Source organism: Camelina sativa, chromosome 13 (genome assembly GCF_030686135.1).
Source record: "Camelina sativa cultivar CO46 ecotype springtype chromosome 13, ASM3068613v1".
Taxonomy (NCBI): domain Eukaryota; kingdom Viridiplantae; phylum Streptophyta; class Magnoliopsida; order Brassicales; family Brassicaceae; genus Camelina; species Camelina sativa.
In genome coordinates this window covers 20,623,179-20,638,562 of record NC_141892.1, presented here as the reverse complement: position 1 = coordinate 20,638,562, position 15,384 = coordinate 20,623,179, and the positions used below count along the sequence as shown (strand labels likewise).

The following is a 15,384-nucleotide window of genomic DNA, read 5'->3' as shown; positions in this document are numbered from 1 at the left end:
ATTTAGGGGGATACTGGACTGAAACTTACAAATTGGGGGGACACGATTGTAGCTTTATGGTCACCAGTTCAAATCTGTATATGTTTTATAATATAGGATGTTTTTGAGAAGTTTTTTTGTTTCATAATATTGATGTTTTCAAGTTTCTATGTTACTTCTACATTAGTTTAATATTTTTTATTATGCAGTCTTGTTTATAATTGGTTGATTTTTTTTTTAAATGATTCTTTCTTAATCTGCGTGCTTTTACTTAAAACATCTTATATGTTGAAACCGATGAAATATTTGTTTGATGTCTTACTTTAGCAACTTTACTTTAGCTTTTAGTATATTTCTGCGCCGTATAACCAGACGCCTAGATGACCGCCTAAACCGCTTAATATAACTTACATAAATTTTATTTTAATATTTATTTTTGATTTTTAAATTACATATATTTAAATTATTATGTTTTATATCTATATATACGTAATTATAAACATTTATATGTTGTTAATATAACTTAAATAAATGTATTTTCTTACTTTTGTTTATAATTTATAAATTATTTTAATTTTATAACATATATTTTTGTATAATTATATATATATATATATATATATATAATGTTTTATATTGTAAACGCCTAAACCGCCTAAAAACCGTCTACGCCCCGACTAAGCGTTCTAGGCGCTAGGTGCTGGGTCACCGCCCAGATACCGCCTAGCGTTTTCTTGAACACTGCGTATAACATAGCATTTGTGGATAGTTACTGTTGTAAGCGTTTAACAACAATCACACAAATTGTCTTGATAGTTTGATTTTAAAACTTTTTCTTACTAGACTCAACCTTCATCGTATTTTCCCTAATTATGATGGTTTTGTGTATTTTTTTAATTAGATATCCAGCCGTCTAACAAATTGATAATCATTTTTTTTTTGTAACACAAGTTTAGACACTACGTGGATTGGACAATGTAAATGGGCTTGGCCCAATCTATTTGACTTTGTGTATGTCGATCGTGTTCCTCGCACTTCGCAGTGTTCTTTTCTCTTCTCTCCCTCAAACTCACTCTTCTTCCTGACACATCATACTCCGATCTTCTTCGCTTAATTCCATATCTGAAGTCAAAATTTTCATCAGGAACCTGGAAACTATTTAGATTCAAAAAATCTGAACTCTGTAGGTGATGTTTTAAGCAAGGATACTCAGTTTATGGAGACCGAACCGTTGCGTCGAATGTGGAATTAATCGTGGGTGTTGTTGAAACCCTAATTTCGTTGGGTTAGGGTTTTGTAGGGCAGTTTTTTCGCAACACAGACTAAAATCAAATGAAGAAGAAACAAGAAGAGAGTTCGTTGGAGAAGCTGAGCACTTGGTATGAAGATGGAGAGCAAGAAGGTGGGGAGAGAAGTGAGAAGAGAAGGATGAGTCTTAAAGCATCGGACTTTGAGAGTTCTCGAAGCGGTGGGAGTAAAAGCAAAGAAGATAACAAGTCTCTGGTTGATGCAGAGCATCAAGATCGTGATTCCAAGGGTTCTGATAAGAGAGAGAGAGACGGGAGAGAACGAACTCATGGGTCTTCTTCTGATTCGAGTAAGAGGAAGAGATGGGATGAAGCTGCTGTTCCTGTTAATGATGGTGATTATAAAAGTAGTAAGCTTTCTGATTCTAGACATGATAGTAGTGGTGGAGAGAAAGGTTTTGTTAGTAATGAACATGGTGAGGGTAGGAGTCATTCGAAGTCTGATAGGAGTTTAAAGGCTAGTAGTAGAGAGGATAAGAGTAAGAGTCGAGGTGTGAAAGATGATGATAGGGGTAGTCCTCTCAAGAAAACGAGTGGTAAGGATGGTTCTGAGACAGTGAGAGAAGTGGGTCGATCTAACAGGTCTTAAACACCAGCAGAAGTGGGAAGCGTCATCAAGAATCTGAACATTCGGATGCAGACTACGAAAAAGAGAAATATGGTCAGAAAGATGAGAGATCGAGAGGTAGGGATGATGGCTGGTCTGATAGGGATAGGGATCAAGAAGGCTCAAAGGATACTTGGAAGAGAAGACATTCTAGTATTAGTGATAAAGATCAGAAAGATGGGGACTTGCTTTATGATCGTGGCAGGGAACGGGAGTTCCCAAGGCAAGGACGTGAAAGGAGTGAAGGCGAGAGGTCTCATGGTCGTTTGGGTGGCAGGAAAGATGGAAACAGGGGTGAAGCAGTTAAAGCTTTGTCAAGTGGTGGCGTTTCAAATGAGAATTATGACGTAATTGAGATACAAACCAAGCCACTTGATTATGTCAGAGCATAATCAGGTCCCAACTTTGCTCGTACGACTGAATTGGGTCAGCAGCCTCCTAAAAGGCCTACGAATAATGATGAAGAGTGGGTTTACAACCAGGAAGGTAGTAGAAAGAGAAGTGAGACTTTTGGGTTTGGAACTTATGGGGAGGATTCGAGAGATGAAGCTGGTGAAACCAGTTCTGATTACTCAGGGGCTAAAGCAAGAAACCAGAGAGGTGCAACCCCTGGTGATATGATCTTTCCAAGGATTCGGCACCTTCGAGTTGGTTGATAGAGACACCTTGATTCTAAAGACGACGAAGCCTCAAGAATAAGGATGTGGAATGAATGGTCACACAAGAGTTGCGGAAAGACTCTTGATATACCGGTTTGATCTTTCAGCCTCGCACCAAAAAAGATCGGATCTCTCAGACTCGCACCAAGGAGATCGGGATTTTGACTATCGGAATCACACCAAGTAGTCGGTTTTGATTGTTGGAATCACACCAAGCAATCGGTTTTGTTCACAAAGAACAGAATAGAATCACTCTCAAAAAGAAAAGGTTTTGATAAAAAGTTGGATGATTATTTCAATGATCTTACATGAGTTTATATAGGATAAGAAAACTTGGTAACAAAGCCAAGTATAAACTAGTCTTAAAACTAAAAAAAAAATAATTAAGATAGATGGTTGAATGAAGACCCAATTCTTGTGCATGTATTCCTTCCTCCAAAGTGACTCTAGGTGCATGTATCTCAATTTTCGTCACTCTTCTTTGACCACAAAATAAAGTGATTATTTTGGGCTTTCTTGGACTTGAATTAGGTTCAAAGTGGGCTTGACTTGATAGGTATCATCCCCAATAGATTTTCCAATGCTCTTTTTGACCATAAGCTCTTGAATAAGCCCATTTAGTGCATTCTTTAGCTTCTTAGCTTTTGCTCTAGTCATTGATCCTTCAGGTACAAGCAATGGTTCCTCAGCTACAAGCTCCTCAAGTTCAAGCTCAGCTACATGTTCCTCAGCTTCAAGCTCAGCTACAAGCTCATCATCCTTAGCCCCATCCATGATCACATCATCCCCCTCCTCTTGAAAAGGATTTGACCTCAAATCTGGATCATCTGCCACAAAAGGAACCAAATCGGAAACATTAAAGCTTGAACTCACATTGTACTTACCTTGAAGATCAAGTTGGTAAGCATTGTCATTAATCTTTCTTGTGATCTCAAAGGGTCCATCGATTCTAGGCATCAGTTTTGACTTCCTTTCAGCTGGAAACCGTTCTTTTCTCAAGTGAACCCACACTTGGTCTCCTGGTTTGAAAACCATCATGCGCCTTCCTTTGTTTGCTTGTTTTGCATACTGCTTTGTCTTCTCCTCAATGTTTATTCTAGTTTTCTCATGGATTTGTTTGACAAGGTCAGCTTTCTTTTTCCCATCCAAGCTAGCTCTTTCACTCAAAGGTAAAGGGGTTAGATCCAATGGAGATAAAGGATTAAAGCCATAAACAATTTGGAATGGAGAAAACTTAGTTGAAGAATGAACTGATTGATTGTATGCAAACTCAACATGTGGTAAACATTCTTCCCAAGTTTTAATGTTCTTTTTGATCAAAGCTCGCAAGAGAGTAGACAAAGTTCTATTAACTACTTCAGTTTGACCATCATTTTGTGGATGACAAGTAGTGGAGAATAGTAACTTAGTCCCTAGTTTAGACCAAAGTGTTTTCCAGAAGTAACTCAAAAACTTTGTATCCCTATCAGAAACAATTGACTTAGGCACTCCATGCAAACGAACAATTTCTTTGAAGAACAACTCAGCAACATGCAAAGCATTATCAGTTTTGTGACAAGGTATGAAATGCGCCATTTTTGAAAATCGATCAATAACCACAAAAACTGAATCTTTACCAGTTCTAGTTCTAGGCAAACCAAGCACAAAATCCATAGAAATATCATGCAAAGGCTGAGTAGAAATAAGATGTCGATACTTTACCGTGATGTTGTTGATAGCTCTACAATCAACACACATGCGCCAACTTCCATCCTTTTTGGGCACAATTAGGAATGGGACTGAACATGGGCTCATGCTCTGTCTAACATGTCCCTTCTCCATGAGCTCATTATCTTGTCTTTGCAACTCCAATGACTCCACAGGATTAGTCCTATAAGCTGGTCGGTTTGGAAGTGATGCACCAGGAACAAATTCTATTTGGTGTTCAATACCACGGATAGGTGGTAAACCTTTCGGATTGTCCTCCGGGAATACGTCCTCAAAATCCTGCAAAAGAAAGGTTATCTCACTCGGTAACACCGGTGCAAGGTCAGAAAAACTCATGAGAGTTTCTTTGTAAACAAACATAATCAAAGGTTGTTTCGAAAATAAAGCTCTCTTAACCACTCCTTTTCTCACAAAGAAATTTGAATGCCTCACAGGTTTTCTCTCACAGGCCTTTGACTTGGTTTTTCTCGAACTCTCGCTCTTTTTTTGGTGAATTGTGTTTGTGGGGTCGCTCATGGTGTTTGTTTCTTTCCTCTGCTTGAGAATCAACTGATCTTGATAAACTTCATGAGGTGTCAATAGAACTAAAATGATCTTCTTGCCTTTGAACTCAAAAAAATAACGGTTGGTGAAACCATCATGGCTTGTTCTCCGGTCAGATTGTCATTGTCTTCCCAAAAGAATATGACTTGCCTCCATAGGTAGAACATCGCACAAAACCTCATCCTCATATTTCCCAATGACAATAGGAACCTTTACTTGGATACTAACCTTCATCTCACCATCATCATTAAGCCATTGCAGCTTATATGGCTTCGGGTGTTTCTCCGTAGTTAGCCCAAGCTTCTTGACCATTGTTTCACTCGCCACATTAGTACAACTCCCACCATCAATTATGAGACAACATACCTTATCTCGGACATGGCACCTTGTATGAAATAGATTCTCCCTTTGCTCATGTTCCACAATCACAGTTTGAACACTAAGTGATCTCCTTGCCACCAATATCTCACCCTTTGCTGGAATTTCTGCAAGTTCTTCTAGTGAATCAGAAACCACCTCTTCATTTTCTGATTTAAACTCTCCATTCTCCAAGAGAATCATGGTACTTCTGTTGGAACATTCATGCGCATAGTGTCCTCTCCCATGACACTTATAACACATCACATCACGAGCTCGGGTTCTGGTAGCCTCAGCTTTGCCCTTGGTAACTTGATTGGCAACAATTGGCTTCGCTTCAGCCTTTGGAATAGCAACTGGCTTTTCTTCCTTCTGGTAACTTGCTTTTGGGTTAGATGAACCAGCACCATAAGTTATCCGCGTAGAACTTCTTCTCTTGAGTTGCTTTTCCACCAAGATTGCTTTATGTAACATCTCTTCAAGCTCCACATAATGCTCCATCTCAAGCCTATCTTGGACATCTCGGTTCAACCCACTCATGAATCTAGCCATAGTAGCTTCTCGGTCCTCAACCACATCAGCTCTTATCAAAAGAATCTCCATCTCTTGATAGTAATCCTCCACACTTCGACTTCCCTGAGTCAGTCTCCTTAGCTTTTGATGCAGATCGCGGTGGTAATGGCCCGGAACAAACCTTCTCCTCATGATAGCCTTCATCTCAGCCCAAGTCTCAATCGGATATTCGCCATTACGTCTTCGTGAAGTCACCAACTGATCCCACCAGCTAAGCGCATACTCGCTAAACTCAACAGCCGCCATTCGCACCTTATTGATCTAAGAATAGTGTTGAAAATTGAAAACTTGTTCTACCTTCTTCTCCCACTCCAAGTAGACATTTGGATCATTTTTCCCAATAAATGGTGGAATTTTAAACTTCAGCCCTCCAATGTTATCATCATTTCTTTCTCTGCCTTCTCGCACACGTCTACGTCTCCTTCGGCCTCCTTGAGATGAGTTTCCACTACGACTGTAGTAATCTTCAGCTGTTACATCTCTTGGCATTCTTAACTCCTCCTCTACTCTCCTCTGTTGATTAGGCAAGTTTTGTTGCTGTCTTTGTTGTGCTTCTGCTTGAACTTCGTCCAACCTCTCATAGACTGCATTCATCTCAACCCTCATCATCCTCCGCATTTCTCCCAACAATGCTTCCATCTGGATATTTTGAAGTCTCCCGGGTTGTTCTACTTCATGGTTGTTATTTTCTCCGTCAGCCATATTTGAAGAAACCTGCAAGATGAACAAACTCACAAAAACAAAATCCTTACAAGTGTTTAGTCTCAAGTGTTTCACTCACAAGTGTTTACTCTCAACTCTCAAAGTGTGTTCTAGTGACTCTCAAAGGTTCTAATAGAACAGAAACCAATCAAACCCAATGTTTTTCCAAAACAGTCGAAACAGAATCCAACTCAGCGAGATACCAAAAGATAAAATAGAACCGATTGATAGAAGTAGATTTTTTTTTTTTTTGAAATAGAACGAAACTTTTTTTTTTGAATAGAAAAGAATCTTTTTTCTCTCTTTTTTTTTCCTTTTTTTTCCTTTTTTTTCTTTTGCTTTTTTTTTTTAAATAAAATAAATAGAAAAAGAAGATGAAAGGATGAGAAGATGAAAATAAAGAAAATGGAAAGATAGAAAGATGATAGATAGAAGATTGAAAGATAGAAAATGATAGGAAGAAGATGAACGGTTAGAAGATGATAGAATGATAGAATACCAAACTCAAGGGTGTGCTCTGATACCACTTGATATGATCCTCCCAAGGATTCGGCACCTTCGAGTTGGTTGATAGAGACACCTTGATTCTAAAGACGACGAAGCCTCAAGAATAAGGATGGTGGAATGAATGGTCGCACAAGAGTTGCGGAAAGACTCTTGATATACCGGTTTGATCTTTCAGCCTCGCACCAAAAAAGATCGGATCTCTCAGCCTCGTACCAAGGAGATCGGGGTTTTGACCATCGGAATCACACCAAGTAGTCGGTTTTGATTGTTGGAATCACACCAAGCAATCGGTTTTGTTCACAAAGAACAGAAGAGAATCACTCTCAAAAAGAAAAGGTTTTGATAAAAAGTTGGATGATTATTTCAATGATCTTACATGAGTTTATATAGGATAAGAAAACTTGGTAACAAGGCCAAGTATTAACTAGTCTTAAAACTAAAAAAAAACAATTAAGATAGATGGTTGAATGAAGACCCAATTCTTATGCATGTATTCCTTCCTCCAAAGTGACTCTAGGTGCATGTATCTCAATTTTCGTCACTCTTCTTTGACCACAAAATAAAGTGATTATTTTGGGCTTTCTTGGACTTGAATTAGGTTCAAAGTGGGCTTGACTTGATACGTAACATCCCCAATAGATTTTTCAATGCTCTCTTTGACAATAAGCTCTTGAATAAGCCCATTTAGTGCATCCTTTAGCTTCTTAGTTTTTTCTCTAGTCATTGGTCCTTCAGGTACAAGCAATGGTTCCTCAGCTACAAGCTCCTGAGGTTCAAGCTCAGCTACATGTTCCTCAGCTTCAAGCTCAGCTACAAGCTCATCATCCTTAGCCCCATCCATGATCACATCACCTGGTCGAACTCATTTTATGCAAACCCCTAATAGAGGTCCGCGGGCTCCACAAGGCATGAGAGGGAACAGACCCTCAAGAGGTGGGAAAGGAAGACCTGCTGGTGGTAGAGAGAACCAACAAGGTGCCATTACAATGCCTATCATGGCGTCACCATTTGCGAATCTTGGGATGCCACCACCCAGCCCTATTCATTCTCTTACTCGTGGTATCTCGCCAATTCCAGGCGGTCCTGTTACCCCTGTCTTCATGCCTTCATTTGCCCCGACTCTTGTCTGGCCTAGGGCCCGAGGAGTTGATGGCAGTATGTTACCTGTTCCTCCTGTTCTCTCGCCTCTTCCTCCTGGACCATCAGGCCCAAGATTTCCTTCAATTGGCACTCCACCAAACCCGAATATGTTCTTTAATCCACCAGGTTCTGATAGAGGAGGGCCACCTAACTTCTCTGGGCCTGCATTTAATGTTTCTGGAAAAATGGGACGTGGAATGCCATCTGATAAAAATTCAGGGGGTTGGGTTCCTCCTCGAGGTGGTGGACCTCCTGGTAAAGCTCCTTCTAGGGGAGAGCAAAATGACTATTCCCAGAACTTTGTGGATACTGGAATGCGTCCCCAGAATTTCATCCGAGAGCTGGAGCTTACCAATGTGGAAGACTACCCCAAGCTGAGACAGCTCATACAGAAGAAGGATGAGATTGTATCTAACTCAGCTTCTGCACCAATGTATTTTAAAGGCGACTTGCATGAAGTTGAGTTATCTCCCGAGTTATTTGGAACAAAGTTTGATGTTATTCTTGTTGACCCACCGTGGGAGCAATATGTCCATAGAGCTCCTGGTGTTTTTGATAGTATGGAGTATTGGACATTTGAAGACATTATCAATCTCAAGATTAAGGTGACTAGTCTTTACACATTCTCTTCGGATATATTTTTTGTACTACACTTTGCTTAGCACTAGATCTACTAGTGCAGATATCATTTTTCATCTTGAGTAATAGGTAGAGGAAATAGTGATACTGAACATATAGTACTAAAACCATAGAGATAGTGAGATCCACTAAGAAGAAAGGCTACAAGAAATGATGGGAGGCTGACCAAGACCGAATCATGGGCCGCAAAACGATAATTTTGTCACACTCAAATACAAGGATTCAATGTGTTTTTAGAGACCTAACTTGCAGTAAAGATGATGAATCATCAGCTCCCCAAAGAAAGAGGCATCAAGAGTCGAGTACCGAAGAAAGAGTTCAAGATAAAACTGCTTTGCCACAAAACATGGTTTAACTATTAAAACCATCAGATAGTTTTTTCCCTCAAAATTACGGGTTCGTATTTTCTGGCCAAAATTGTAATTTTGTAATTCTCTCGTCAAAACATGATTCCATTTATGTTTGTCAAAAGATGATTATGTATTTTCCCTAAAAAACACATGTCTTTATTTTTCCTGCCAAATCGTAATTCCATAATTTTCCCGATAAAAACATGACTCTATGTTTTTCCATCAAAAAATAATTTCCCAATTTTCCCGCCAAAAACATAATTTAATATTTTCGGCAAAAAACGTGACTTTGTATCTGTTTTTGCCAAAAACATAATTCCACAGTTTTTGTTGCCAAAAACACAACCATTTTCCGCCAAAAACGTGATTTCACAACTCCTTTATGTTATTACTTTTCCGCCAAAAATGTGATATCACAACTCATTTATGTTATTTGTAGTAATATATAATAATAATTAATTATTTATTTATTTTTAGTAAGTAAAACAAATTATTTTATGATTGTGGATACTGTCTTACTGAGGAGTGGTAGAAGAAGAAGTGAGAAAGCTAGCTGACTCTCTACATAGAAGCTGAACGAGTCTTAAGGCTTAACTGTATAAAATATCAGATTAGCAAAAACTCCGAAAATAATTAACACCACATCCTTCTAAATCTGAATTTAGGAAGGTATATATATAGCTTAAAATAGAATATGGGATACATGCAATTCTTATATTTATGTAAACTTTTTTCTTTCTGTTTATTAATTTACTTTCTAAACACAATCAATTTGTTTTTATCATTTAAGATGAAGAAATTATTTTTACTTACTTTTACAGTTCTATTTATCTTCACTGTTCTTGTGATAGGTATGTATTTTTGTTTGGAAACATTTTAACAGATTATTACATATAGCCGTTTTAAAAGTTATAATTTTGAAAACCATATTATTTCTTCAAGATATCGATTCAACTATGGTATATATATTTTGTAGCATAACTATTTGTTCACCTTTGAATTCCATAATTTTGGGTGTAACTCTTTTTATAAACAAAAATTGTTATAGACCTAAAAATTGGAACTACAACTTGATATATTAGTATATTACACTTTTTCTTTCAATAATTTAGTATTTTATAGTTAAAAATTAAATTTATATAATATTTTAAAATCACCTTAGTATAATTCTTCTTAGTAAAATGTTTTGTGGTTTTGTCTAGAACAATCACTGATTTTTTTTTTTGTAAAAGTATTTGTTATGTCAATACCTTTACTTACACTCAATAGAAAAAAATCTAATTTTTACCATTTTTTTCACGAAAACTTATGATTTTGTAATGTTTCATATATGAAAATAACAGGAATTGTACAAGAAAAGCTAACTACATGTAATAGGTTTTTACCTAAAAAACCTGGAAAATGTGTTAAAGAAGATTGTGATCGTTTGTGTAAGAAAAAATGGCCAAAAACAATTGTTGGTCGGTGCTGGCTACCAACAAATGCTACCCAGTGCCTCTGTCAACTATGTGGCACCAGAGCCGGCCCGTAGGACAATCTGGTGAACCAACAGCAAGTGGTCCTTACTTTTATATTCAAAATTTGGCCTTCTTTGTTAAATTGAGGCAAAGTTTTTAGAAATTTTTTGAGTTCAAACCTTCAAAATATAAAAAAGCAGCCTTTTTATTTTTAGTTTGCAGCCTACTAAATTTTTGGGACGGATCTGTGTGGCGTCGCCAGCGAAATTCCTTAATTTTGTTTATCCATAATAAAACTTATATTACTAATTATTAAAATAAAGTAATAAAATATTTGTTGGATCTTCTTGTTCTGATCAGGGGCTGAGAAAGGGATAGGGCACCCTTCCCATACACCTTTTCTAAACTTACCTAGTGAATATAGGAAAAACGATCTGTGTCCCCCCAGAAACTTTCATATAGCACCACATCCACCCAGTTTTTAAACGTCAATCTCTGTTCCCCCAATTTGTAAGTTTCAGTCCAGTATCTCCCCAAATTTAAAGTTCGAAACTTCTACCCACACATTATGCTAAAATTGTGGTTTATTATTGGTTTACGCGGTTTATGAAACAAAACCAATGTGAAACCAAAAACCGAATACAGTAAACCGAATTGAGACCCGATATCACAACCCGAAATATATACCCAGTGTGAAGAATCCCTAAATTAAAAAATTTAGAACCCTAGTTTTAATTTTGCTCTCTTCATCGATATTTTAGATTTCTAGTTTCAACAGCTGAGCTTGGATATGAGCAATTCAACTGGAGCTACGAGTGCAACATCCAATGTCCAACAGAGAAGAAGAGTTGTGGGTGTACCGAAGACGTGTTGGTGTGGAGCTAGTATCGTGGCTTTGATTTCAAAATTCGCTGCCAATCCATACCGCTGTTACTATCGGTGTGGTTATGCTGCATCACATAAGGTAATGTGTTTGATTTTTGGATTGTTTTGGACAAATTTCACTCTAATTCTATGTGCTTTGTAGCTCATTGATGATAACCACAATTTCAAGTGGGTTGACGAAGCATTGTTGGATGAGATTGAGAGATTGGCTGTCAGAACGGCTGTACTTGAACAAACAGTGTCCCAGATTACAACAGAGACTATGGATCACCAAAAGATTGTTTTTTAGAAGATGCAAATGAAGCTAGAGAAAGAGATTTTTGAGAGGGTAGAAGAAGAACTGTTGGAAACCAAATCAAGTCTGAAGAAAATAATGATTGTTGTAATTGTAGGTTGTATGAACATGATTGGTTTGAGCAAATTGATAGTTTGATTGGCTTGTAGTTGTTGGTTTAGTTATGTATGGGCTTTTAGTTGTTGGATTTGTTATGTATTGTGTTGTTGTTGTTAGTGTTATGTTCTTCTTGTTGTGTCTTCTTTGTTGTCTAATGAGAAAGGAGATACCAAAATAACAAAAAACAGAGACATTGGCACAAATGGTTCAAAACCAATACATAAGCCGAATTAAACATCCTAAAAATGCATCCATGGTTCAAAACCAATACATAAGCTGAGTTAAACATCCTAAAACAGAGACCATTACATTAATTATCCTAATCAGATTGGAAAACAAAAACCCGACCATCTAACACTTCCTAATCCTTCATCCTTGCTAGATCATCCTTGAGACATCACAACTCCTTGAGACGGTTCCACTTGAGTGCCTTGAGTGCCTTGAGCAAGTTCAAATGTCTAAGACACAAGATGAAGCAAAATAAAGGTCAGTTTCACATACTATTTAACACAAGGTAGATTGAAAACTTCACTCACTAACCTGTTTAGAATACTTCTTCTTCGAGTGAAACCTAGAATTGTGACCAGCTTCACCACACATACCACAATGCATTATCCTTTTCAACTTTTAAGGTGCTTTTTTCGAAGGAGACTCATTTGGTCCTTTTTTTTCCTCTTTTTGTCCTTCTTACTCTCCTTTCCTTTCTTCCTCCCAGGCTGCGGGGGTGATGGTGGTCTATGCACAATAGGGAGGTTGGTAGATGGCCAATAAGCAGGTCCTCTTTGTGGAACAAGGCCTTCTGTGTAGTTCCTCCTCCACATAGGTGTCCGAAACCAGAAACACACATAGTCTTCAACCTCAAACTTCCTATCAATAATGACTCCATAAGCATGCTCACAAGGAATGCCACAGATTTTCCATTTTTGACAAGTGCAAGTCCTCTCAGTCAAGCTTACCCGATGAGAAATTCCACTAAGTGTAGCTTCGTAACTGTCGTTTGTGCTCCTTCTTATCTGACATTCGGAAGCTTTTTCAAATTCTTTGGCAAGGAACTTAGACACATATGGCGTGCATCTCCCATTGTGATCATGAGACTCGGCAGATCTCCTGGCAATCCTGACCATCGCAAGTCTCCTTATGGTCTCAAGCATTGGCACAAATGCTTTGTTCCTGGCTTTCAAAATGGAGTTGTTGAATGACTCGACTGAGTTATTCTCAACATCTTCACAGAAGTTTCCTTGCTTGTAGAACGCCCTGCACCAATTTCTTGGTTTCGACTTTACAACATCACGCCAGACAATCTCACTGTAGTTTTTAAGCTTGATCATGTTTGATTCAAAATCCTTCTCATTGTAGCTCCATGCAATATCCCAGACATACTTCTTCATCTTTTATCTTTCCCATGGTTTCTCTTCAAGTTGCCATAAATGTGTCGGACACACATTCTATGCTCAACTTTTGGTAGCTCTAACTCAACAGCTCGGATAAGTCCCTGAAAAAAAAGCAAGAGGTTAATAACTGAATAAATACAGCACATTACCAATGAACCCAAAATCAGAATGTTTATTACCTTTTGGCGATCAGAGACTATGATATAACCATCACCATCCATTAGTCCCAAATCAGCCTTAATCTTCCTCACAAACCACAATCAATTTACTATGTTTTCTACTTGTACACACCCCCATGTTATTGGGTAGATAGCATTATCTGAATCTCTACCTAAAGCAACCAACAACTGACCTTTAACTTTACCTTTTATAAAGGTTCCATCTAAACCTATTAGTGGCCTACAAGAATCTTTACATGTTCTCTTGAGCACATCAAAGCAGACATAGAAACTGTTGAATACCTCTTCTCCTGCATCGTTAGTCACAGTGTCAACTTCAACAGTTGAATCTTGGTTTGATTCTCGTATCTCAGACGCGTAATCTTGGAGCATTGCAAACTGCTCATCATACTCTTTCTCAATCCATCTCAAAGCTTTATTCCTTGCAGCTTGACATTGAGGCCTGGATACAGTGATCTTCCATTTCGCTTTAATGGTTTGTTCTATCTATATTTGCATGAAATACTCAGGTTCTTCTCTAATTTGATCTAGAAACAACCTAGAGATAACAAGAACCTTCAACATCTCACAATCTCCATTTGGATTACATGTATGCTTATCAATGTACTTATTCACCCTCCACCTCCTACATTTCTTAGTGATTGCACAATATATGCGCCAAATACATCCATCTCCAGCACATCTAAATCCAATCTTGGTTTTATCATACATGTATTGTGCGATGTTGCATCCAGTCTTCAGAGCATGGCCGAGTACAGCTTCCTTAAATGTAATGGCGTTGAAGAATATTTGGTGATAGTACAAAGTCCCATCGACTTTTCTGATGTTGTTCCGCTTTCTCACTCGACGAGCTTCATCATCTTCATCACTTGAACTGTCCGGATACTCATCATGAACGATCGATGGTTCGTCTATAAACTCCACTACGGCTTTCTCGATGTCAAACGTGTCTCGCTCTCTTGGATCTTCATTGTCGGGTTCATCGTCTTGGATCGGACCTTCTGCTCCTTCCTCTGACGGAACAGACCCAGTAGCCTCGTCATGAACGACTGTCACATTCGTCTCCAGCTCATTCGAATCCATGGAAATTGAGATTTTTTCCTTTCTAGGGTTCTTCGGTTTGGGGATTTGGGGATTTTTATGTTTTGGGGATTTTAGGATAAATGGGTATTGTTTAACGGGTTGAATCGGGTCGATTTGGGTTAATTTCTGGGTTAATCCGGTTTAATTTTGTTGGCATGCGGTTAATGTATTTCCTGGAACAGTAAACCAATGATAAACCACGATTTTAGCATAATGTGTGGACAGAAGTTTCGAACTTTAAATTTGGGGGGATACTGGACTGAAACTTACAAATTGGGGGGACAGAGATCGACGTTTAAAAATTGGGTGGATGTGGTGCTATATGAAAGTTTATGGAGGGGATACAGATCGTTTTTCCGTGAATATAACCAAATAGTATCTTTAGTTTAGTTGGTATATGAAACCATATGTAGCTTTATGGTCACCACTTCAAATCTGTATATGTTTTATAATATAGGATGTTTTTGAGAAGTTTTTTTGTTTCATAATATTGATGTTTTCAAGTTTCTATGTTACTTTTACATTAGTTTAATATTTTTTATTATGCAGTCTTGTTTATAATTGGTTGAATCTTTTAAAAATGATTATTTCTTAATCTGCGTGCTTTTATTTAAAACATCTTATATGTTGAAACCGATGAAATATTTGTTTGATGTCTTACTTTAGCAACTTTACTTTAGCTTTTAGTATATTCCTGCGCCGTATAACCAGACGCCTAGATGACCGCCTAAACCGCTTAATATAACTTACATAAATTTTATTTTAATATTTATTTTTGATTTTTAAATTACATATATTTAAATTATTATGTTTTATATCTATATATACGTAATTATAAACATTTATATGTTGTTAATATAACTTAAATAAATGTATTTTCTTACTTTTGTTTATAATTTATAAAAAATTTTAGTTTTATAACATA

General features: G+C 37.6%; 1 protein-coding gene and 5 pseudogenes across 1 annotated transcript; 3 read left to right on the top strand and 3 right to left on the bottom strand.

Moving 5' to 3' along the window:
* The first annotated feature begins 1,311 nt into the window (after positions 1 to 1,311).
* LOC147929774 (N6-adenosine-methyltransferase non-catalytic subunit MTB pseudogene) lies at positions 1,312 to 2,549 on the top strand (annotated as a pseudogene).
* An 815-nt stretch (positions 2,550 to 3,364) lies between these two features.
* Positions 3,365 to 7,782, bottom strand: LOC147929773 (uncharacterized; annotated as a pseudogene).
* LOC104773951 (N6-adenosine-methyltransferase non-catalytic subunit MTB pseudogene) lies at positions 7,781 to 8,819 on the top strand (annotated as a pseudogene).
* A 973-nt stretch (positions 8,820 to 9,792) lies between these two features.
* On the top strand, positions 9,793 to 10,849 carry LOC109128471 (putative defensin-like protein 142). The gene is made up of 2 exons (XM_019234848.2): positions 9,793 to 9,921; positions 10,414 to 10,849. Exons 1-2 carry the CDS (start codon positions 9,861 to 9,863, stop codon positions 10,599 to 10,601), a joined length of 249 nt encoding a protein of 82 aa, XP_019090393.2. The 5' UTR covers positions 9,793 to 9,860; the 3' UTR covers positions 10,602 to 10,849.
* A 1,340-nt stretch (positions 10,850 to 12,189) lies between these two features.
* Positions 12,190 to 13,295, bottom strand: LOC147929772 (uncharacterized; annotated as a pseudogene).
* Positions 13,296 to 13,457: 162 nt separating this feature from the next.
* Positions 13,458 to 14,459, bottom strand: LOC104774086 (uncharacterized; annotated as a pseudogene).
* Between the last annotated feature and the right edge of the window lie 925 nt (positions 14,460 to 15,384).